This window comes from Oncorhynchus nerka, unplaced genomic scaffold, assembly GCF_034236695.1.
Source record: "Oncorhynchus nerka isolate Pitt River unplaced genomic scaffold, Oner_Uvic_2.0 unplaced_scaffold_1061, whole genome shotgun sequence".
Taxonomy (NCBI): domain Eukaryota; kingdom Metazoa; phylum Chordata; class Actinopteri; order Salmoniformes; family Salmonidae; genus Oncorhynchus; species Oncorhynchus nerka.
In genome coordinates this window covers 140,176-164,089 of record NW_027040252.1, presented here as the reverse complement: position 1 = coordinate 164,089, position 23,914 = coordinate 140,176, and the positions used below count along the sequence as shown (strand labels likewise).

General features: G+C 45.7%; 1 protein-coding gene across 1 annotated transcript in view; it reads left to right on the top strand.

Annotated features, from left to right (window-relative positions):
* LOC135570175 (anoctamin-2-like) overlaps window positions 1-20,757 on the top strand; it is a 64,390-nt gene extending 43,633 nt beyond the window's left edge. Inside the window, exons 3-10 of the mRNA XM_065016270.1 lie at window positions 4,558-4,615; window positions 4,726-4,826; window positions 10,495-10,649; window positions 10,731-10,883; window positions 16,769-16,821; window positions 17,091-17,269; window positions 18,454-18,559; window positions 20,239-20,757. Coding sequence (XP_064872342.1) covers window positions 4,558-4,615; window positions 4,726-4,826; window positions 10,495-10,649; window positions 10,731-10,883; window positions 16,769-16,821; window positions 17,091-17,269; window positions 18,454-18,559; window positions 20,239-20,757 — 1,324 coding nt within the window. The remainder of the gene's footprint in view (window positions 1-4,557; window positions 4,616-4,725; window positions 4,827-10,494; window positions 10,650-10,730; window positions 10,884-16,768; window positions 16,822-17,090; window positions 17,270-18,453; window positions 18,560-20,238) is intronic.
* Window positions 20,758-23,914: the final 3,157 nt, after the last annotated feature.

The following is a 23,914-nucleotide window of genomic DNA, read 5'->3' as shown; positions in this document are numbered from 1 at the left end:
AACCAAATGCCCCAGACACGGTGAACTACGGTCCCCCACTACTCAAACCAAATGCCCCAGACACGGTGAACTACGGTCCCCCACTACGGGGCTCAAACCAAATGCCCCAGACACGGTGAACTACGGTCCCCCACTACTCAAACCAAATGCCCCAGACACGGTGAACTACGGTCCCCCACTACTCAAACCAAATGCCCCAGACACGGTGAACTACGGTCCCCACTACTCAAACCAAATGCCCCAGACACGGTGAACTACGGTCCCCCACTACTCAAACCAAATGCCCCAGACACGGTGAACTACGGTCCCCCACTACGGGGCTCAAACCAAATGCCCCAGACACGGTGAACTATGGTCCCCCACTACTCAAACCAAATGCCCCAGACACGGTGAACTACGGTCCCCCCACTACTCAAACCAAATGCCCCAGACACGGTGAACTACGGCCCCCCACTACTCAAACCAAATGCCCCAGACACGGTGAACTACGGTCCCCCACTACTCAAACCAAATGCCCCAGACACGGTGAACTACGGTCCCCCACTACTCAAACCAAATGCCCCAGACACGGGAACTATGGTCCCCCCACTACTCAAACCAAATGCCCCAGACACGGTGAACTACGGTCCCCCCACTACTCAAACCAAATGCCCCAGACACGGTGAACTACGGTCCCCCCCACTACGGGTGCTCAAACCAAATGCCCCAGACACGGGGAAACAAAAACAATCTAGCACTAAATACACGAACATGTACATCTAATGCCATCACCAGGGTTACAACAATCAAACCCGCACAAAGAACCAGGTGGGCCGGCTGACTAATAAAGCCTCACTAATTACAACCAACTCAAAACAGGTGTACTCAATAAACAAATAAGGAGGGGGAGAAAATAATCAGTGGCAGCTAGTAGGCCGGCGACGACGACCGCCGAGCGCCACCCGAACGGGAAGGGGAGCCACCTTCGGTTGGAGTCGTGACACACACTGTATACAGATGTTCTATTGTGTTATTGACTGTACGTTTGTTTATCCCAACAACTCTGTTGTTTTTGTCGAACTGCTTTGCTTTATCTTGGCCAGGTCGCAGTTGTAAATGAGAACTTGTTCTCAACTGGCCTACTTGGTGAAATAAAGGTGAAATAAAAATAGAATAATAAATTGGCTGGCCGGGATGTCCTTGTTATTTCGCGCTCTATCAATTACTGTGGCGGGCCGGGCGCATGCATGCTGACATGGTCGCCAGTTGTACAGTGTTTCCTAGGTACACGTAGGTGCGGCTGGCTTCCGGGTTAAGCGGGCAGTGTGTCAAGAAGCAGTGCGGCTTGGCAGGGCTGTGTTTCGGAGGATGCATGGCTCTCAACCTTCGCCTCTCACGAGTCCGGACGGGAGTTTCAGCGATGGGACAAGACTGTAACTACCAATTAGATATAATAAAAAGTTTAAAAAACAGTAAAAAAAAAACAAAAAAAACAATGACAAGCCACCAGGGTCTGACAAATTGGATGGAAAATTACTGAGGATAATAGCAGACTATATTGCCACTCCTATTTGCCATATTTTCGATTTAAGCCTACTAGAAAGTGTGTTCCCTTTCATTCCTAAGAATAGTAAAGCCCCCTTTACTGGCTCAAATAGTCAACCAATCAGCCTGTTACTAACCCTTTTTTGTTAACTTTTGGAAAAAATTGTATTTGACCAGATACAATGCTATTTTACATTAAAATAATTTAAAACAGATTTTCAGCACGTTTATAGGGAAGGACATTCAACACGCACAGCACTTATACGAATTACTGATAATTGGCTGAGAGAAGTTGATGATGAAAAGATTATGGGGGCTGTTTTGTTAGACTTCGGTACTGGTTATAGTCTGCTGCTGGAAAAACATTATGGCTCTAGACCCCCTGCTATAATGTGGATAAAGAGTTACCTGTCTAACAGAAACACAGAGGCTGTTCTTCAATGGAAGCCTCTCCAACATAATCCAGGTAGAATCAAGAATTCCTGAGGGAACACATACAGTGGGGAGAACAAGTATTTGATACACTGCCGATTTTGCAGGTTTTCCTACTTACAAAGCATGTAGAGGTCTGTAATTTTTATCATAGGTACACTTCAACTGTGAGAGACGGAATCTAAAACAAAAATCCAGAAAATCACATTGTATGATTTTTAAGTAATTGGAATTCTTACTGGTTGGTAGGTGATCAAATACTTATGTCATGCAATCAAACAGACCTGTTAGTTTTTCTTTAAGAAGCCCTCCTGTTCTCCACTCATTAACTGTATTAACTGCACCTGTTTGAACTCGTTACCTGTATAAAAGACACCTGTCCACACACTCAATCAAACAGACTCCAACCTCTCCACAATGGCCAAGACCAGAGAGCTGTGTAAGGACATCAGGGATAAAATTGTAGACCTTCACAAGGCTGGGATGGGCTACAGGACAATATGCAAGCAGCTTGGTGAGAAGGCAACAACTGTTGGGGCAATTATTAGAAAATGGAAGAAGTTCAAGATGACGGTCAATCACCCTCGGTCTGGGGCTCCATGCAAGATCTCACCTTGTGGGGCATCAATTATCATGAGGAAGGTGAGGGATCAGCCCAGAACAACACGGCAGGACCTGGTCAATGACCTGAAGAGAGCTGGGACCACAGTCTCAAAGAAAACCATTAGTAACACACTACGCCGTCATGGATTAAAATCCTGCAGCGCACGCAAGGTCCCCTGCTCAAACCAGCACATGTCCAGGCCCGTCTGAAGTTTGCCAATGACCATCTGGATGATCCAGAGAAGGAATGGGAGAAGGTCATGTGGTCTGATGAGACAAACAGAGCTTTTTGGTCTAAACTCCACTCGCCGTGTTTGGAGGAAGAAGAAGGATGAGTACAACCCCAAGAACACCTTCCCAACCATGAGGCATGGAGGTGGAAACATCATTCTTTGGGGATGCTTTTCTGCAAAGGGGACAGGACGACTGCACCGTATTGAGGGGAGGATGGATGGGGCCATGTATCGCGAGATCTTGGCCAACAACCTCCTTCCCTCAGTAAGAGCATTGAAGATGGGTCGTGGCTGGGTCTTCCAGCATGACAACGACCAGAAACACACAGCCAGGGCAACTAAGGAGTGGCTCCGTAAGAAGCATCTCAAGGTCCTGGAGTGGCCTAGTCAGTCTCCAGACCTGAACCCAATAGAAAATCTTTGGAGGGAGCTGAAAGTCCATATTGCCCAGAGACAGCCTCGAAACCTGAAGGATCTGGAGAAGGTCTGTATGGAGGAGTGTGGCAAAATCCCTGCTGCAGTGTGTGCAAACCTGGTCAAGAACTACAGGAAACGTATGATCTCTAACTGCAAACAAAGGTTTCTGTACCAAATATTAAGTTCTGCTTTTCAGATTTATCAAATACTTATGTCATGCAATAAAATGCAAATGAATGACTTAAAAATCATACAATGTGATTTTCTGTTTTTTTTGTTTTAGATTCCGTCTCTCACAGTTGAAGTGTACCTATGATAAAAATTACAGACCTCTACATGCTTTGTAAGTAGGAAACACTGTCGATTTTGCAGGTTATCAAATACTTGTTCTCCCCACTGTATGTGTTCCCTCAGGAATTCTTGATTCTACCTGGATTATGTTGGAGAGGCTTCCATTGAAGAACAGCCTCTGTGTTTCTGTTAGACAGGTAACTCTTTATCCACATTATAGCAGGGAGTGTAAAGCCACAAATATTTTGGTACCATTCTCTAGATCTGTGCCTTGACAATTCCTTCGACTTCATTGCTTGGTTTTTGCTCTGACATACACTGTCAACATGCACTGTGGGACCTTATATAGACAGGTGTGTCTTTCCAAATCATGTCATTTTTTATTTTTTTTATACATTTGCAAACATTTATTAAAACCTGTTTTTGCTTTGTCATTGTGGAGTATTGTGATGTCATTAGGGGGTATTGTGATGTCATTAGGGGGTATTGTGATGTCATTAGGGGGTATTGTGATGTCATTAGGGGGTATTGTGATGTCATTAGGGGGTATTGTGATGTCATTAGGGGGTATTGTGATGTCATTAGGGGGTATTGTGATGTCATTAGGGGGTATTGTGATGTCATTAGGGGGTATTGTGATGTCATTAGGGGGTATTGTGATGTCATTGTGGAGTATTGTGATGTCATTAGGGGGTATTGTGATGTCATTAGGGGGTATTGTGATGTCATTAGGGGGTATTGTGATGTCATTAGGGGGTATTGTGATGTCATTGTGGAGTATTGTGTTGAGGATCAACATTGCGGATGTGTTGTAACCTACCCTTACCACCTGGGGGCGGCCCTTCAGGAAATCCAGGATCCAGTTGCAGAGGGAGGTGTTTAGTTCCAGGGTTCTTAGCTTATTGATGAGTTTGGGGTATTGTGTTTAGATTGAGGGTAAAAGTTTAGTAAATACGTCTGAATAAGGCTGTAACGTAAAACAAAATGTGGAAAAAGTCAAGGGGTCTGAATGCTTTCCCAATGCACTGTATGTGCCTCTCTCCCTCTCGCTCTGTAGGTTTGCTGGACCTCCAGGGGACTATGTCTACTTGTTTGGCCACTTCCGCATGGAGGAGGTGGGTTCACTACAACACACACACACACACACACACACACACACACACACATGTGCACACAAACACAAACACACTAATGCTGTTTGCGTGTGTGCGTATTTTCTCCACAGTGTGCCCCACCAGGCTGTCTGATAGAGCTGTGTATCCAGCTTAGTATGATCATGTTGGGAAAACAACTCATCCAGAACAACGTGTTCGAGATTGTTATACCGTATGTATATACACACACATAAACACACACACACACACACACACACATACAAACAGGTACTATCGCTTATATGTCAATTACAGTTTGGAGCAGTCTGAGAGGTAGCTTTAATGTTACCTAGCTCATATCTGTAAATAGATTCCATAACGCTAATAGTTAGCTTTCTCATATCTATAAATGGGTTACATAGCTATTTTAACATTAGTAGTTAGTTATGTATTTACAGATATGAACTAGCTATCTTAAAATGGCTGAATGGCGACATTAAGAACGTACAGCTGGCGGGTTATACACTATCAGCAGCATACAACCTCTGGTAAGACACGGGGCGGGGGACTATGTTATACACTATCGGCAGCATACAACCTCTGGTAAGACACGGGGCGGGGGACTATGTTATACACTATCGGCAGCATACAGCAGCCTCTGGTACGACACGGGGCAGGGGACTATGTTATATACTATCGGCAGCATACAACCTCTGGTAAGACACGGGGCGGGGGACTATGTTATACACTATCGGCAGCATACAACGCCTCTGGTACGACACGGGGCGGGGGACTATGTTATACACTATCGGCAGCATACAACCTCTGGTAAGACACGGGGCGGGGGACTATGTTATACACTATCGGCAGCATACAACCTCTGGTAAGACACGGGGCGGGGGACTATGTTATACACTATCGGCAGCATACAACACCTCTGGTACGACACGGGGCGGGGGACTATGTTATACACTATCGGCAGCATACAACCTCTGGTAAGACACGGGGCGGGGGACTATGTTATACACTATCGGCAGCATACAACACCTCTGGTACGACACGGGGCGGGGGACTATGTTATACACTATCGGCAGCATACAACACCTCTGGTAAGACACGGGGCGGGGGACTATGTTATACACTATCGGCAGCATACAACAGCAGCCTCTGGTAAGACACGGGGCGGGGGACTATGTTATACACTATCGGCAGCATACAACACCTCTGGTAAGACACGGGGCGGGGGACTATGTTATACACTCTATCAGCAGCATACAACAGCAGCCTCTGGTAAGACACGGGGCGGGGACTATGTTATACACTATCGGCAGCATACAACACCTCTGGTAAGACACGGGGCGGGGGACTATGTTATACACTATCGGCAGCATACAACCTCTGGTAAGACACGGGGCGGGGGCCTATGTTATACACTATCGGCAGCATACAACCTCTGGTAAGACACGGGGCGGGGGACTATGTTATACACTATCGGCAGCATACAACCTCTGGTAAGACACGGGGCGGGGGACTATGTTATACACTATCGGCAGCATACAACCTCTGGTAAGACACGGGGCGGGGGCCTATGTTATACACTATCGGCAGCATACAACCTCTGGTAAGACACGGGGCGGGGGACTATGTTATACACTATCGGCAGCATACAACCTCTGGTACGACACGGGGCGGGGGACTATGTTATACACTATCGGCAGCATACAACCTCTGGTAAGACACGGGGCGGGGGACTATGTTATACACTCTATCAGCAGGACAGAACAGCAGCCTCTGGTAAGACACGGGGCGGGGGCCTATGTTATACACTCTATCAGCAGCATACAACAGCAGCCTCTGGTAAGACACGGGGCGGGGGCCTATGTTATACACTCTATCAGCAGCATACAACAGCAGCCTCTGGTAAGACACGGGGCGGGGGACTATGCATATTTGTAAATAACAGCTGGTGCACGATATCTAACGAAATCTCAGGGTTTTGCTCGCCTGAGGTAGAGGATCTCATGATAAGTTATAGACCACAATATTTACCGAGAGAGATTTCATCTGTATTTTTCGTAGCTGTCTACATACCACCACAGACCGATGCTGGCACTAAGAACTCACTCAATGAGCTGTATACCGTCATAAGCAAACAGGAAAATGCTCATCCAGAGGTGGCGCACCCTAGTGGCCGGGGACTTTAATGCAGGGAAACTTAAATCAGTTTTACTTCATCTCTATCAGCATGTTAAATGTGCAACCAGAGGGGAAAAATATAGACCTCCACACACAGAGATGCGTACAAAGCTCTCCCTCGCCCTCCATTTGACAAATCTGACCATTATTGTATGCTCCTGATTCTTGCTTACAAGCAAAAATTAAAGCAGGAAGCACCAGTGACTCAGTCTATAAAAAAGTGGTCAGATGAAGCAGATGCTAAACTACAGGACTATTTTGCAGATTGGAATATGTTCTGGGATTCCTCCCGATGGCATTAAGTAGTATACCACATCAGTACTGGCTTCATCAATAAGGGCATTGATGACATCGTCCCCACAGTGACTGTACGTACATACCCCAACCAGAAGCAATGGATTACAGGCAACATTTGCACTGAGCTAAAGGGTAGAGCTGCCACTTTCAAGGAGAGGGACTCTAACCCAGAAGCTTCAATACAGGACTTAGATCGAATCGTACTATACCCGGCTCTGACACTCGTCGACTGTGGTAGGGCTTGCAAACTATTACAGACTAGGGAAGCACAGCCGAGAGCTGCCCAGTGACACAAGCCAACCAGACAAGCTAAATAGCTTCTATGCTCGATTCAAGGCAAGTAACACTGAAACATGCATGAGAGCATCAGCTGTTCCGGACCACTGTGTGATCATGCTCTCCACAGCCGATGTGAGTAAGCCCTTTAAACAGGTCAACATTCACAAGGCTGCAGGGCCAGACAGATTACCAGGACGTGTACCGCAAGCATGCGCTGACCAACTGGCAAGTGTCTTCACTGACATTTTCAACCTCTCCCTGTCCGAGTCTGTAATACCAACATGTTTCAAGCAAACCACCATAGTCCCTGTGCCCAAGAACACTAAGCTAACCTGCATAAATGACTACCAACCTTAGCACTCACGTCTCTAGCCATGAAATGCTTTGAAAGGCTGGTCATGGCTCACATCAACACCATTATCCCAGAAACTCTAGAACCACTCCAATTTGCATACCGCCCCAACAGATCCACAGAGCTATTTTCCACCATAATTTGCAAATAAATTCATTAAAAAATCCTACAATGTGATTTTCTGGATTTTTTTTCTCATTTAGTCTGTTATAGTTGAAGTGTACATATGATGAAAACAACAGGCCTCTCATCTTTTTAAGTGGGAGAACTTGCACAATTGGTGGCTGACTAAATACTTTTTTGCCCCACTGTATATATACCCTACATAACCCTATATATATATATATATATATATACCATACATATCCCTATATATACTGTATATACATACATATACCCTACATATCCCTATATATATATATATATATATATAACCCTATATATACACATATATACCCTATATATATATACCCTACATAACCCTATATATATATATATACATACATACATATATATATACCCTACATAACCCTATATATATATACCCTACATAACCCTATATATATATACATATATATACCCTACATAACCTTATATATATATATATACATATATATACCCTACATAACCATATATATATATTCATATATATATATATATAACATACATAGCCCTATATATATATATACATATATATATATACCCTATATATATACATATATATACCCTACATAACCCTATATATATATATATATATATATACCATACATATCCCTATATATATACATATATATATACCCTAAATATATATATATATATACCCTGCATAACCCTATATATATATACATATATATATACCATACATATCCCTATATATATACATATATATATATATCCCTATATATATATATATATATATACATATCCCTATATATATATATATATATACCATACATATCCCTATATATATACATATATATACCTAATATATATACATATCCCTATATATATATATATATATATACCCTACATAACCTAAATATATATATATATATCCATATATATATATATATATAACCTACATAACCCTATATATATATATACATATATATATACCATACATATCCCTATATATATACATATATATATACCCTAAATATATACATATATATATACCCTAAATATATACATATATATATACCCTAAATATATACATATATATATACCCTAAATATATACATATATATACCCTAAATATATACATATATATATACCCTAAATATATACATATATATATACCCTAAATATATACATATATATACCCTACATAACCCAAAGTAAATACAGCTAAAAAATATATATACAGGGCATTCGGAAAGTATTCAGACCCCTTCCCTTATTCCAGATGTTGTTACCTTCCAGCCTTAATTGAATAATAATTGAATAAATAATTATTTTTCCTCACAATACCCCATAATGTAAAAGCAAAAACACTTTTAATTTTTAATTTTTAAACAGAAATACATTATTTACGTATTCAGAGCCTTGCTATGAGACTCGAAATTGTGCTCGGGAATCATCCTATTTCCATTGATCATCCTTTGAGAGGTTTCTACAACTTCATAGGAGTCCACCTGTGGTACATTCAATTGATTGGACATGATTTGGAAAGGCACACACCTGTCTATATAAGGTCTCAGAGTTGACAGTGCATGTCAGAGCAAAAACCAAGCCATGGGGTCGAAGGAGTTGTCCGTAGAGCTCCGAGACAGGAAGGAGTCGAGGCACAGATCTGGGGAAGGGTACCAAAACATTTCTGCAGCATTGAAGGTCCCCAGAACACAGTGGCCTCCATCATTCTTAAATGGAAGAAGTTTGGAAGCACCAAGACCCTTCCTCGAGCTGGCGACCCAGCCAAACTCAGCAATCGGGGAGAAGGGCCTTGGTCAGGGAGTTGAAGAACCCGATGGTCACACTGACAGAGTTCCAGAATTCCTCTGGGGAGATCGGAGAACGTTCCAGAAGGAAAACCATCTCTGCAGCACTCCACCAATCAGGCCTTTATGGTATAGAGCTGGACAAAAGGCACTAATCAGCAGCAGGGACTGGGAGACTAGTCAGGATCGAGGGAAAGATGAACAAAGCAAAGTACAGAGAGATCCTTGATGAAAACCTGCTTCAGAGTGCTCAGGACCTCAGACTGGGGCAAAGGTTCATCTTCCAACTGGAAAACGACCCTCAGCACACAGCCAAGACAACGCAGGAGTGACTTCGGGACAAGTCTCTGAATGTCCTTGAGTGGCCCAGCCAGAACCTGGACTTGAACCCGATCGAACATCTCTGGAGAGATCTAAAAATAGCTGTGCAGTGATGCATCCCCATCCAACCTGACAGAGCTTGAGAGGATCTGCAGAGAAGAATGGGAGAAACTCACCAAGTTTGTTGCGTCATACCCAAAAGAAGACTCGAGGCTGTAATCGCTGCCAGAGGTACTGAGTAAAGGGTCTGAATACTTATGTAAATGTGATATTTCATTATTTCTTTTTACATTTGCAAACATTTCTTAAACCTGTTTTTTTCTTATTATTATTATATTATATATTATTACTTCATTATGGGGTATTGTGTGTAAATTAAAGCAATTAAATATATTTCAGAATAAGGCTGTAACGTAACAAAAAGTCATGGTCTGAATACTGTCTGAATGCACTGTAATGTCTGCACTGTATAACTCATTTAATTCTCTCTCTGTCTCTATCGCTTTCTCTCTCTGCAGTAAGCTAAAGAAAATGTACAGAACATACAAGGAGAAGGATAAAGGAGGAGAGGAAGATGAGGATGAGGAGGAGACGAAGAGGCCGAAGCAACAGTGGGACAAAGACTTCTCTCTGGATCCCTATGAGGGTCTTAGCCCGGAATACATGGAGATGAGTGAGTCAAGCACACACACACGCACCCAAAGTGTACATGGAAAGTGAACAATTAACAAACCGTGTGTGTGTGTGTGTGCAGTAATCCAGTATGGGTTTGTCACCATCTTCGTGGCATCGTTCCCTCTGGCTCCTCTCTTTGCTCTGCTCAACAACGTGATCGAGATCCGCCTCGACGCTGCCAAGTTCACCACAGAGATCCGTCGCCCAGATGCTGTGCGCTGCAAAGACATAGGTATTTGACCACAACACAACCGCAATAAATACATCCACAACACACCGCCACCTCAGCCACCTCACAGTCAACTGCAAGACAATCATGACAAAACCACACATGAACCACAATCAAACAACTTCAAACTATAACACAATCTCACATTCCTCCTCTCCTTCTCTGTCACATTCCTCCTCTCCTTCTCTGTCACATTCCTTCTCTCTCCTTCACATTCCTCTTCTTATTCTCTTTCTCTGTCACATTACCCCTCTCCTTCGGTCTCTGTCACATTCCTCTCCTTCTGTCTCTGTCACATTCCTCCTCTCCTTCTGTCTCTGTCACATTCCTCCTCTCCTTCTGTCTCTGTCACATTACCCCTCTCCTTCTGTCTCTGTCACATTACCCCTCTCCTTCTGTCTCTGTCACATTACCCCTCTCCTTCTGTCTCTGTCACATTACCCCTCTCCTTCGGTCTCTGTCACATTACCCCTCTCCTTCTGTCTCTGTCACATTACCCCTCTCCTTCTGTCTCTGTCACATTAACCCTCTCCTTCTGTCTCTGTCACATTACCCCTCTCCTTCTGTCTCTGTCACATTACCCCTCTCCTTCTGTCTCTGTCACATTACCCCTCTCCTTCTGTCTCTGTCACATTACCCCTCTCCTTCTGTCTCTGTCACATTACCCCTCTCCTTCTGTCTCATTCCCCCTCTCCTTCTGTCTCTGTCACATTACCCCTCTCCTTCTGTCTCTGTCACATTACCCCTCTCCTTCTGTCTCTGTCACATTCCTCCTCTCCTTTGGTCTCTGTCACATTCCTCCTCTCCTTCTGTCTCTGTCACATTCCTTCTCTCCTTTGGTCTCTGTCACATTCCTCCTCTCCTTCTGTCTCTGTCACATTACCCCTCTCCTTCTGTCTCTGTCACATTACCCCTCTCCTTCTGTCTCTGTCACATTACCCCTCTCCTTCTGTCTCTGTCACATTACCCCTCTCATTCTCTTTTTCTATCAAATTCTTTCTCTCCTTCTGTCTCTGTCACATTACCCCTCTCCTTCTGTCTCTGTTACATTACCCCTCTCCTTCGGTCTCTGTCACATTACCCCTCTCCTTCTGTCTCTGTCACATTCCTCCTCTCCTTTGGTCTCTGTCACATTACCCCTCTCCTTCTGTCTCTGTCACATTACCCCTCTCCTTCTGTCTCTGTCACATTACCCCTCTCCTTCTGTCTCTGTCACATTACCCCTCTCCTTCTGTCTCTGTCACATTACCCCTCTCCTTCTGTCTCTGTCACATTCCCCCTCTCCTTCGGTCTCTGTCACATTCCCCCTCTCCTTCTGTCTCTGTCACATTACCCCTCTCCTTCTGTCTATGTCACATTACCCCTCTCATTCTGTCTCTGTCACATTACCCCTCTCCTTCTGTCTCTGTCACATTACCCCTCTCCTTCTGTCTCTGTCACATTAACCCTCTCCTTCTGTCTCTGTCACATTACCCCTCTCCTTCTCTGTCACATTACCCCTCTCCTTCTGTCTCTGTCACATTCCTCCTCTCCTTTGGTCTCTGTCACATTACCCCTCTCCTCTCTTTCTCTGTCACATTACCCCTCTCCTTCTGTCTCTGTCACATTACCCCTCTCCTTCTGTCTCTGTCACATTAACCCTCTCCTTCTGTCTCTGTCACATTCCTCCTCTCCTTTGGTCTCTGTCACATTCCTCCTCTCCTTTGGTCTCTGTCACATTCCTCCTCTCCTTCGGTCTCTGTCACATTCCCCCTCTCCTTCTCTGTCACATTACCCCTCTCCTTCTGTCTCTGTCACATTCCTCCTCTCCTTTGGTCTCTGTCACATTGCCCCTCTCCTTCTGTCTCTGTCACATTACCCCTCTCCTTCTGTCTCTGTCACATTACCCCTCTCCTTCGGTCTCTGTCACATTCCTCCTCTCCTTCTGTCTCTGTCACATTACCCCTCTCCTTCTGTCTCTGTCACATTCCTCCTCTCCTTTGGTCTCTGTCACATTCCTCCTCTCCTCTCTTTCTCTGTCACATTCCCCTCTCCTTTCTCTGTCACATTACCCCTCTCCTTCTGTCTCTGTCACATTCCTCCTCTCCTTTGGTCTCTGTCACATTACCCCTCTCCTTCTGTCTCTGTCACATTACCCCTCTCCTTCTGTCTCTGTCACATTACCTCCTCTCCTTTGGTCTCTGTCACATTCCTCCTCTCCTTCTGTCTCTGTCACATTACCCTCTCCTTCTGTCTCTGTCACATTACCCCTCTCCTTCTGTCTCTGTCACATTCCTCCTCTCCTTTGGTCTCTCTTCACATTCCTCTGTCCTCATTACTTCCCTCTCTTTTCTCTGTCACATTACCCCTCTCCTTCTGTCTCTGTCACATTACTCCTCTCTTTCTCTGTCACATTAACCCTCTCCTTCTGTCTCTGTCACATTCCTCCTCTCCTTTGGTCTCTGTCACATTCCTCCTCTCCTTCTGTCTCTGTCACATTACCCCTCTCCTTCTGTCTCTGTCACATTCCTCCTCTCCTTTGGTCTCTGTCACATTCCTCCTCTCCTCTCTTTCTCTGTCACATTACCCCTCTCCTTCTGTCTCTGTCACATTACTCCTCTCTTTCTCTGTCACATTACCCCTCTCCTCTCTTTCTCTGTCACATTACCCCTCTCCTCTCTTTCTCTGTCACATTACCCCTCTCCTTCTGTCTCTGTCACATTCCTCCTCTCCTTTGGTCTCTGTCACATTACCCCTCTCCTTCTGTCTCTGTCACATTACCCCTCTCCTTCTGTCTCTGTCACATTACCCCTCTCCTTCGGTCTCTGTCACATTCCTCCTCTCCTTCTGTCTCTGTCACATTACCCCTCTCCTTCTGTCTCTGTCACATTACCCCTCTCCCCTCTCCTTCTTCTGTCTCTGTCACATTCCTCCTCTCCTTCTGTCTCTTTGGTCTCTGTCTCACATTCCTCTCCTTCTGTCTCTCTCCTCTCTTTCTCTGTCACATTACCCCTCTCCTTCTGTCTCTGTCACATTACTCCTCTCTTTCTCTGTCACATTACCCCTCTCCTCTCTTTCTCTGTCACATTACCCCTCTCCTCTCTTTCGCTGTCACATTACCCCTCTCCTCTCTTTCTCTGTCACATTACCCCTCTCCTCTCTTTCTCTGTCACATTACCCCTCTCCTCTCTTTCTCTGTCACATTACCCCTCTCCTCTCTTTCTCTGTCACATTACCCCTCTCCTTCTGTCTCTGTCACATTCCTCCTCTCCTTTGGTCTCTGTCACATTACCCCTCTCCTTCTGTCTCTGTCACATTACCCCTCTCCTTCTGTCTCTGTCACATTACCCCTCTCCTTCTGTCTCTGTCACATTACCCCTCTCCTTCGGTCTCTGTCACATTACCCCTCTCCTTCTGTCTCTGTCACATTACCCCTCTCCTTCTGTCTCTGTCACATTACCCCTCTCCTTCTGTCTCTGTCACATTACCCCTCTCCTTCTGTCTCTGTCACATTACCCCTCTCCTTCTGTCTCTGTCACATTACCCCTCTCCTTCTGTCTCTGTCACATTACCCCTCTCCTTCTGTCTCTGTCACATTCCTCCTCTCCTTTGGTCTCTGTCACATTCTCTCCTCTCCTACCCCTCTCCTTTCTCTGTCACATTACCCTCTCCTTCTGTCTCTGTCACATTACTCCTCTCTTTCTCTGTCACATTACCCCTCTCTGTCTCTCTTTCTCTGTCACATTACCCCTCTCCTTCTCTTTCATTACCCCTCTCCTTCTGTCACATTACCCCTCTCCTCTCTTTCGCTGTCACATTTACCCCTCTGTCATTCTCTTTCTCTGTCACATTACCCCTCTCCTCTCTTTCTCTGTCACATTACCCCTCTCCTCTCTTTCTCTGTCACATTACCCCTCTCCTCTCTTTCTCTGTCACATTACCCCTCTCCTTCTGTCTCTGTCACATTACCCCTCTCCTTCTGTCTCTGTCACATTAACCCTCTCCTTCTGTCTCTGTCACATTCCTCCTCTCCTTCTGTCTCTGTCACATTCCTCCTCTCCTTCTCTGTCACATTACCCCTCTCCTTCTGTCTCTGTCACATTCCTTCTCTCCTTTGGTCTCTGTCACATTACCCCTCTCCTTCTGTCTCTGTCACATTCCTCCTCTCCTTTGGTCTCTGTCACATTACCCCTCTCCTCTCTTTCTCTGTCACATTACCCCTCTCCTCTCTTTCTCTGTCACATTACCCCTCTCCTTCTGTCTCTGTCACATTACCCTCTCCTTCTTCTCTGTCATTAATTCCTCTGTCTCTCCTTCTCTCCTTCTCTGTCACATTCCCCTCTCCTTCTCTGTCACATTACCCCTCTCCTTCTCTCTCTGTCACATTAACCCTCTCCTTCTGTCTCTGTCACATTACCCCTCTCCTTCTGTCTCTGTCACATTACCCCTCTCCTTCTGTCTCTGTCACATTACCCCTCTCCTTCTGTCTCTGTCACATTACCCCTCTCCTTCTGTCTCTGTCACATTACCCCTCTCCTTCTGTCTCTGTCACATTACCCCTCTCCTTCTGTCTCTGTCACATTCCTCCTCTCCTCTCTTTCTGTCACATTACCCCTCTCCTTCTGTCTCTGTCACATTACCTCCTCTCCTTTCTCTGTCACATTACCCCTCTCCTTCTTCTCTGTCACATTACCCCTCTCCTTCTTTCTCTGTCACATTACCCCTCCTTCTGTCTCTCTCATTTCTCTTCTGTCACATTACCCTCTCCCCCTCACCTCTCTTTCTCTGTCACATTACCCCTCTCCTCTCTTTCTCTGTCACATTACCCCTCTCCTTCTGTCTCTGTCACATTACCCCTCTCCTTCTGTCTCTGTCACATTACCCCCTCTCTCTTCACATTCTCTGTCATTCTCATTACCCCTCTCCTTCTGTCTCTGTCACATTACCCCTCTCCTTCTGTCTCTGTCACATTACCCTCTCCTTCTGTCTCTGTCACATTACCCCTCTCCTTCTGTCTCTGTCACATTACCCCTCTCCTTCTGTCTCTGTCACATTACCCCTCTCCTTCTGTCTCTGTCACATTCCTCCTCTCCTTCTGTCTCTGTCACATTACCCCTCTCCTTCTGTCTCTGTCACATTACCCCTCTCCTTCTGTCTCTGTCACATTACCCCTCTCCTTCTGTCTCTGTCACATTACCCCTCTCCTTCTGTCTCTGTCACATTACCCCTCTCCTTCTGTCTCTGTCACATTACCCCTCTCCTTCTGTCTCTGTCACATTACCTCCCCTCTCCTTCTGTCTCTGTCACATTACCCCTCTCCTTCTGTCTCTGTCACATTCCTCCTCTCCTTCTGTCTCTGTCACATTACCCTCTCCTTCTGTCTCTGTCACATTACCCCTCTCCTTCTGTCTCTGTCACATTACCCCTCTCCTTCTGTCTTCTGTCACATTACCCCTCTCCTTCTGTCTCTGTCACATTACCCTCTCCTTCTGTCTCTGTCACATTACCCCCTCTCCTTCTGTCTCTGTCACATTACCCCTCTCCTTCTGTCTCTGTCACATTACCCCTCTCCTTCTGTCTCTGTCACATTACCCCTCTCCTTCTGTCTCTGTCACATTACCCCTCTCCTTCTGTCTCTGTCACATTACCCCTCTCCTTCTGTCTCTGTCACATTCCTCCTCTCCTTCTGTCTCTGTCACATTACCCCTCTCCTTCTGTCTCTGTCACATTCCTTCTCTTCTCCTCTCCTCCTCTCCTTCTATCCTCCCTCTCCTTCTCTCCTTCTCTCCTCCTCTCCTCCTCTCCTCCTCTCCTTCTCTCCTCCTCTCCTTCTATCCTCCCTCTCCTTCTCTCCTTCTCTCCTCCTCTCCTTCTCTCCTTCTCTCCTCCTCTCCCTCTCATCTCTCCAGGAATTTGGTTCAACATTCTCAGTGGAATCAGCAAGTTTTCTGTCATTACAAATGTAAGTCTCGTGTGTGTGTGTCTGTGTGTGTGTCTGCGCGTGTGTGTGTGTCTGCGTGTGTGTGTGTGTGTGTGTGTGTGTGTGTGTGCGCGTGTGTGACGGAGAGATTGTAAATGTCTATTTCTTATTAAAACCTTTGTGATTGTAATGTTTACTGATGTTTCCCTTGTTTATTGTCTGTTCCATTTGTTTCTCATGCCAATAAATCCCTTTAGAGAGAGAGAGAGAGACCTGATATTCAGCTGTCTGTTTGTTGCTCTCTTCTTCAGGCCTTTGTGATCTCGTTCACTTCTGACTTCATTCCTCGGACGGTGTACCAGTACATGTACAGTCAGACTGGCAGCATGCACGGATACACAGAACACTCCCTGTCCTACTTTAACGTGTCCAACTTTGAGGCTGATTCCTCCCCCTCCTCTACACTATTTACTGGAGTCACCATATGCAGGTAACTATAACCTCTAATGCTGTTCTCTAACCCTGACCTCTAATGCTGTTCTCTAACCCTGACCTCTAATGCTGTTCTCTAACCCTGACCTCTAATGCTGTTCTGTAACCCTGACCTCTAATGCTGTTCTCTAACCCTGACCTCTAATGCTGTTCTCTAACCCTGACCTCTAATGCTGTTCTCTAACCCTGACCTCTAATGCTGTTCCCTGACCTCTAATGCTGTTCTCTAACCCTGACCTCTAATGCTGTTCTGTAACCCTGACCTCTAATGCTGTTCTCTAACCCTGACCTCTAATGCTGTTCTCTAACCCTGACCTCTAATGCTGTTCTCTAACCCTGACCTCTAATGCTGTTCTCTAACCCTGACCTCTAATGCTGGTCTCTAACCCTGACCTCTAATGCTGTTCTCTAACCCTGACCTCTAATGCTGTTCTCTAACCTCTAATGCTGTTCCCTGACCTCTAATGCTGTTCTCTCACCCTGACCTCTAATGCTGTTCCCTGACCTCTAATGCTGTTCTCTAACCCTGACCTCTAATGTCTCTGTCTCTCAGATATAAAGACTACAGGGATCCACCTTGGGGAGCTCAGCCCTACTCCTTCTGACCTCTAACCCTGACCTGTGTCTCTCAGATATAAAGACTACAGGGCTCCACCTTGGGGAGCTCAGCCCTACTCCTTGTAACCTCTAACCCTGACCTCTAATGTCTCTGTCTCTCAGATATAAAGACTACAGGGCTCCACCTTGGGGAGCTCAGCCCTACTCCTTCTAACCTCTAATGTCTCTGTCTCTCAGATATAAAGACTACAGGGCTCCACCTTGGAGAGCTCAGCCCTACTCCTTCTAACCTCTAACCCTGACCTGTGTCTCTCAGATATAAAGACTACAGGGCTCCACCTTGGGGAGCTCAGCCCTACTCCTTCTAACCTCTAATGTCTCTGTCTCTCAGATATAAAGACTACAGGGCTCCACCTTGGAGAGCTCAGCCCTACTCCTTCTAACCTCTAACCCTGACCTGTGTCTCTCAGATATAAAGACTACAGGGCTCCACCTTGGGGAGCTCAGCCCTACTCCTTCTAACCTCTAATGTCTCTGTCTCTCAGATATAAAGACTACAGGGCTCCACCTTGGAGAGCTCAGCCCTACTCCTTGTAACCTCTAACCCTGACCTGTGTCTCTCAGATATAAAGACTACAGGGACCCACCTTGGGGAGCTCAGCCCTACTCCTTCTCTAAACAGTACTGGTCTGTCCTGGCAGCTCGATTGGCCTTTGTCATCTTCTTTCAGGTACAGACCACTGCTAACCCCTGACCCTAACCCTTAACCCTAACCCCTGACCCTAACCCCTGACCTCAGTATCAATCCAGCCCTGTCTTCTGAGCCCAATCCCTGACTTCATCATCAATCCAAACCCTGTAACCTGAAAGTGGTGATAATGTAGAACCGTTCTGTTAAATAACCTGTTGTATCATAATGTAGAACCTTTTGTAATGATTACTCTGGGAGAACAGGGTGTAGATTCACTACTCGGGGAGAACAGGGTGTAGATTCACTACTAGGGGAGAACAGGGTGTAGATTCACTACTCGGGGAGAACAGGGTGTAGATTCACTACTCTGGGAGAACAGGGTGTAGATTCACTACTCTGGGAGAACAGAGTGTAGATTCACTACTCGGGGAGAACAGGGTGTAGATTCACTACTCGGGGAGAACAGGGTGTAGATTCACTACTCGGGGAGAAAAATGTGAGCAGAACACGGCAGATTTTTAAGCCTTCACAGAAGGCAGGCAATGGTCAACCACAGGCAGGCAATGGTCAACCACGGGCAAGCAATGGTCAACCACAGGCAGGCAATGGTCAACCACAGGCAGGAAATGGTCAACCACAGGCAGGCAATGGTCAACCACAGGCAGGCAATGGTCAACCACAGGCAGGAAATGGTCAACCACAGGCAGGCAATGGTCAACCACAGGCAGGCAATGGCCAACCACAGGCAAGCAATGGCCAACCACAGGCAGGCAATGGCCAACCACAGGCAGGCAATGGTCAACCACAGGCAAGCAATGACCAACCACAGGCAGGCAATGGTCAAACAAAAAATGCCTCACAACCATATAAACAGAAAGAACAGAACTAAATAAGGAGCTGATGAGACCAGGTGAGAAACAAACACAGGTGAAATCAATGAACAAAAATGAAAGACAGGGCTACTTTCCAGAACACATAGAAACAGGGCTACGACCCAGAACACAAAGAAACAGGGCTACGTTCCAGAACACAAAGAAACAGGGCTACGTTCCAGAACACAAAGAAACAGGGTTACGTTCCAGAACACAAAGAAACAGGGCTACGTTCCAGAACACATAGAAACAGGGCTACGTTCCAGAACACAAAGAAACAGGGCTACGTTCCAGAACACAAAGAAACAGGGCTACGTTCCAGAACACAAAGAAACAGGGCTACGTTCTAGAACACAAAGAAACAGGGCTACGTTCTAGAACACAAAGAAACAGGGCTACGTTCCAGAACACAAAGAAACAGGGCTACGTTCCAGAACACAAAGAAACAGGGCTACGTTCCAGAACACAAAGAAACAGGGCTACGTTCCAGAACACAAAGAAACAGGGCTACGTTCCAGAACACCAGGAAACAGGGCTACGTTCCAGAACACAAAGAAACAGGGCTGCGTTCCAGAACACAAAGAAACAACCTATCTGTTGTATCTACCTTTCTGTTGTATCTAATGTAGAACCTTTCTGTTGGATATAATGTAGAACCTTTCTGTTGTATTTCATGTAGAACCTTTCTGTTGTATTTCATGTAGAACCTTTCTGTTGTATTTCATGTAGAACCTTTCTGTTGGATCTAATGTAGAACCTTTCTGTTGTATTTCATGTAGAACCTTTCTGTTGTATTTCATGAAGAACCTATGGTAATGGATCTAATGTAGAACCTTTCTGTTGTAGAACCTGGCGATGTTCCTGAGCATGCTGGTGGCCTGGTTGATCCCTGACGTTCCTCGTTCTCTTAGAGAACAGGTCAGGAAAGAGAACATGTTGCTGATGGAGTTCCTTGTTCAGGATGAACAGGAGGCCCTACGCTCCAGACTTCCACACCGCTCCCCCACGCGACAACCTGCACAAACACATAACACACACTCACACATTGACATAGTGGTGGAGGGGTCAGTGGGAGAAGAGGGGGCGGAGGAGGAGAAGATGGACAGATCAGGACAAACCCTGGAGAGCCCAGATAGCACTGACCCAACAGAAGGAGGGGGAAAAGATGGGAGAGAAGAAGAGGGGAAAGAAGAAGGGTCAGAAGAGCAGAGCGAAGGAGTGGGAGAAGGAGGAGGAGAAGATGGGAGAGAAGGAGCAGAAGGAGACAGAGGAGGAGAAGGGCCAGACCAGGAGGAAGTCTCCGTTGTGGATCTGAACTCTGTTATGGACCAGCTGTATCTGTCAGGTAATAACACTAACCCCTGACCCCTAATCCCTAGTTACCTGCTGTGTCTGTCAGGTAATAACACTAACCCCTGACCCCTAATCCCTAGTTACCTGCTGAATCTGTCAGGTAATAACACTAACCCCTGACCCCTAATCCCTAGTTACCTGCTGTGTCTGTCAGGTAATAACACTAACCCCTGACCCCTAATCCCTAGTTACCTGCTGAATCAGTCAAGTAATACCACTAAACCCTGACCCCTAATCCCTAGTTACCTGCTGAATCTGTCAGGTAATAACACTAACCCCTAATCCCTAGTTACCTGCTGTGTCTGTCAGGTAATAACACTAACCCCTGACCCCCTGACCCCTAATCCCTAGTTACCTGCTGAATCTGTCAGGTAATAACACTAACCCCTGACCCCTAATCCCTAGTTACCTGCTGAATCTGTCAGGTAATAACACTAACCCCTGACCCCTAATCCCTAGTTACCTCCTGAATCTGTCAGGTAATAACACTAACCCCTGACCCCTAATCCCTAGTTACCTGATGAATCTGTCAGGTAATACCACTAACCCCTGACCCCTAATCCCTAGTTAGCTGCTGAATCTGTCAGGTAATAACACTAACCCCTAATCCCTAATTAGCTGCTGAATCTGTCAGGTAATACCACTAACCCCTGACCCCTAATCCCTAGTTACCTGCTGAATCTGTCAGGTAATAACACTAACCCCTGACCCTAATCCCTAGTTACCTGCTGAATCTGTCAGGTAATAACACTAACCCTGACCCCTAATCCCTAGTTACCTGCTGAATCTGTCAGGTAATAACACTAACCCCTGACCCCTAATCACCTGCTGAATCTGTCAGGTAATAACACTAACCCCTGACCCCTAATCCCTAGTTACCTGCTGAATCTGTCAGGTAATACCACTAACCCCTAATCCCTAGTTACCTGCTGAATCTGTCAGGTAATAACACTAACCCCTGACCCCTAATCCCTAGTTACCTGCTGAATCTGTCAGGTAATAACACTAACCCCTGACCCCTAATCCCTAGTTACCTGCTGAATCAGTCAGGTAATAACACTAAACCCTGACCCTTAACCCCTAGTTACCTGATGAATCTGTCAGGTAATAACACTAACCCCTGACCCCTAATCCCTAGTTAACTGCTGAATCTGTCAGGTAATAACACTAACCCCTGACCCCTAATCCTTAGTTACCTGCTGAATCTGTCAGGTAATAACACTAACCCCTGACCCCTAATCCCTAGTTACCTGCTGAATCTGTCAGGTAATAACACTAAACCCTGACCCCTAATCCCTAGTTACCTGCTGAATCTGTCAGGTAATAACACTAACCCCTGACCCCTAATCCCTAGTTACCTGCTGAATATGTCAGGAAATAACACTAAACCCTGACCCTTAACCCCTAGTTACCTGCTGAATCTGTCTGGTAATAACACTAACCCCTGACCCCTAATCCCTAGTTACCTGCTGAATCTGTCAGGTAATAACACTAACCCCTGACCCCTAATCCCTAGTTACCTGCTGAATCTGTCAGGTAATAACACTAATCCCTGACCCCTAATCCCTAGTTACCTGCTGAATCTGTCAGGTAATAACACTAACCCCTGACCCTAATCCCTAGTTACCTGCTGAATCTGTCAGGTAATAACACTAACCCCTAATCCCTAGTTACCTGCTGAATCTGTCAGGTAATACCACTAACCCCTAATCCCTAGTTACCTGCTGAATCTGTCAGGTAATAACACTAACCCCTGACCCCTAATCCCTAGTTACCTGGTGAATCTGTCAGGTAATAACACTAACCCCTGACCCCTAATCCCTAGTTACCTGCTGAATCTGTCAGGTAATAACACTAACCCCTAATCCCTAGTTACCTGATGAATCTGTCAGGTAATACACTAACCCTAATCCTAACCCTGAATCTGTGACTAACCCTAATCCCTAGTTACCTGCTGAATCTGTCAGGTAATAACACTAAACCCTGACCCCTAATCCCTAGTTACCTGCTGAATCTGTCAGGTAATAACCTAATCCCTCCCTAGTTACCTGCTGAATCTGTCAGGTAATAACACTAACCCCTGACCCCTAATCCCTAGTTACCTGCTGAATCTGTCAGGTAATAACACTAAACCCTAACCCCTAATACCCTAGTTACCTGCTGAATCTGTTCAGGTAATAACACTAACCCTGACCCCTAATCCCTAGTTACCTGCTGAATCTGTCAGGTAATAACACTAAACCCTGACCCTAACCCCTAGTTACCTGCTGAATCTGTCAGGTAATAAAACTAAACCCTGACCCCTAACCCCTAGTTACCTGCTGAATCTGTCAGGTAATAACACTAACCCCTAGACCCCAGGTAATAACACTAAACCCTGAACCCCCTAGTTACCTGCTGAATCTGTCAGGTAATAACACTAACCCCTGACCCCTAATCCCTAGTTACCTGCTGAATCTGTCAGGTAATAACACTAACCCCTGACCCCTAATCCCTAGTTACCTGCTGAATCTGTCAGGTAATAATCCCACTAAACCCTGAACCCTAATCCCTAGTTACCTGCTGAATCTGTCAGGTAATAACACTAACCCCTGTTACCTGCTGAATCTACCCCTGATCCTAATCCCTAGTTACCTGCTGAATCTGTCAGGTAATAACACTAAACCCTGACCCTTAACCCTAGTTACCTGCTGAATCTGTCAGGAAATAAAACTAAACCCTGACCCTTAACCCCTAGTTACCTGCTGAATCTGTCAGGTAATAACACTAACCCCTGACCCCAAATCCCTAGTTACCTGCTGAATCTGTCAGGTAATAACCCCTAATCCCTAACCCCTGACCCCTAATCCCTAGTTACCTGCTGAATCTGTCAGGTAATAACACTAACCCCTGACCCCTAATCCCTAGTTACCTGCTGAATCTGTCAGGTAATAACACTAAACCCTGAACCCTAATCCCTGACCCCTAAGTTACCTGCTGAATCTGTCAGGTAATAACACTAACCCCTAATCCCTAGTTACCTGCTGAATCTGTCAGGTAATACCACTAACCCCTAATCCCTAGTTACCTGCTGAATCTGTCAGGTAATAACATCTAACCCCTGACCCCTAATCCCTAGTTACCTGCTGAATCTGTCAGGTAATAACACTAACCCCTGACCCTAACCTAG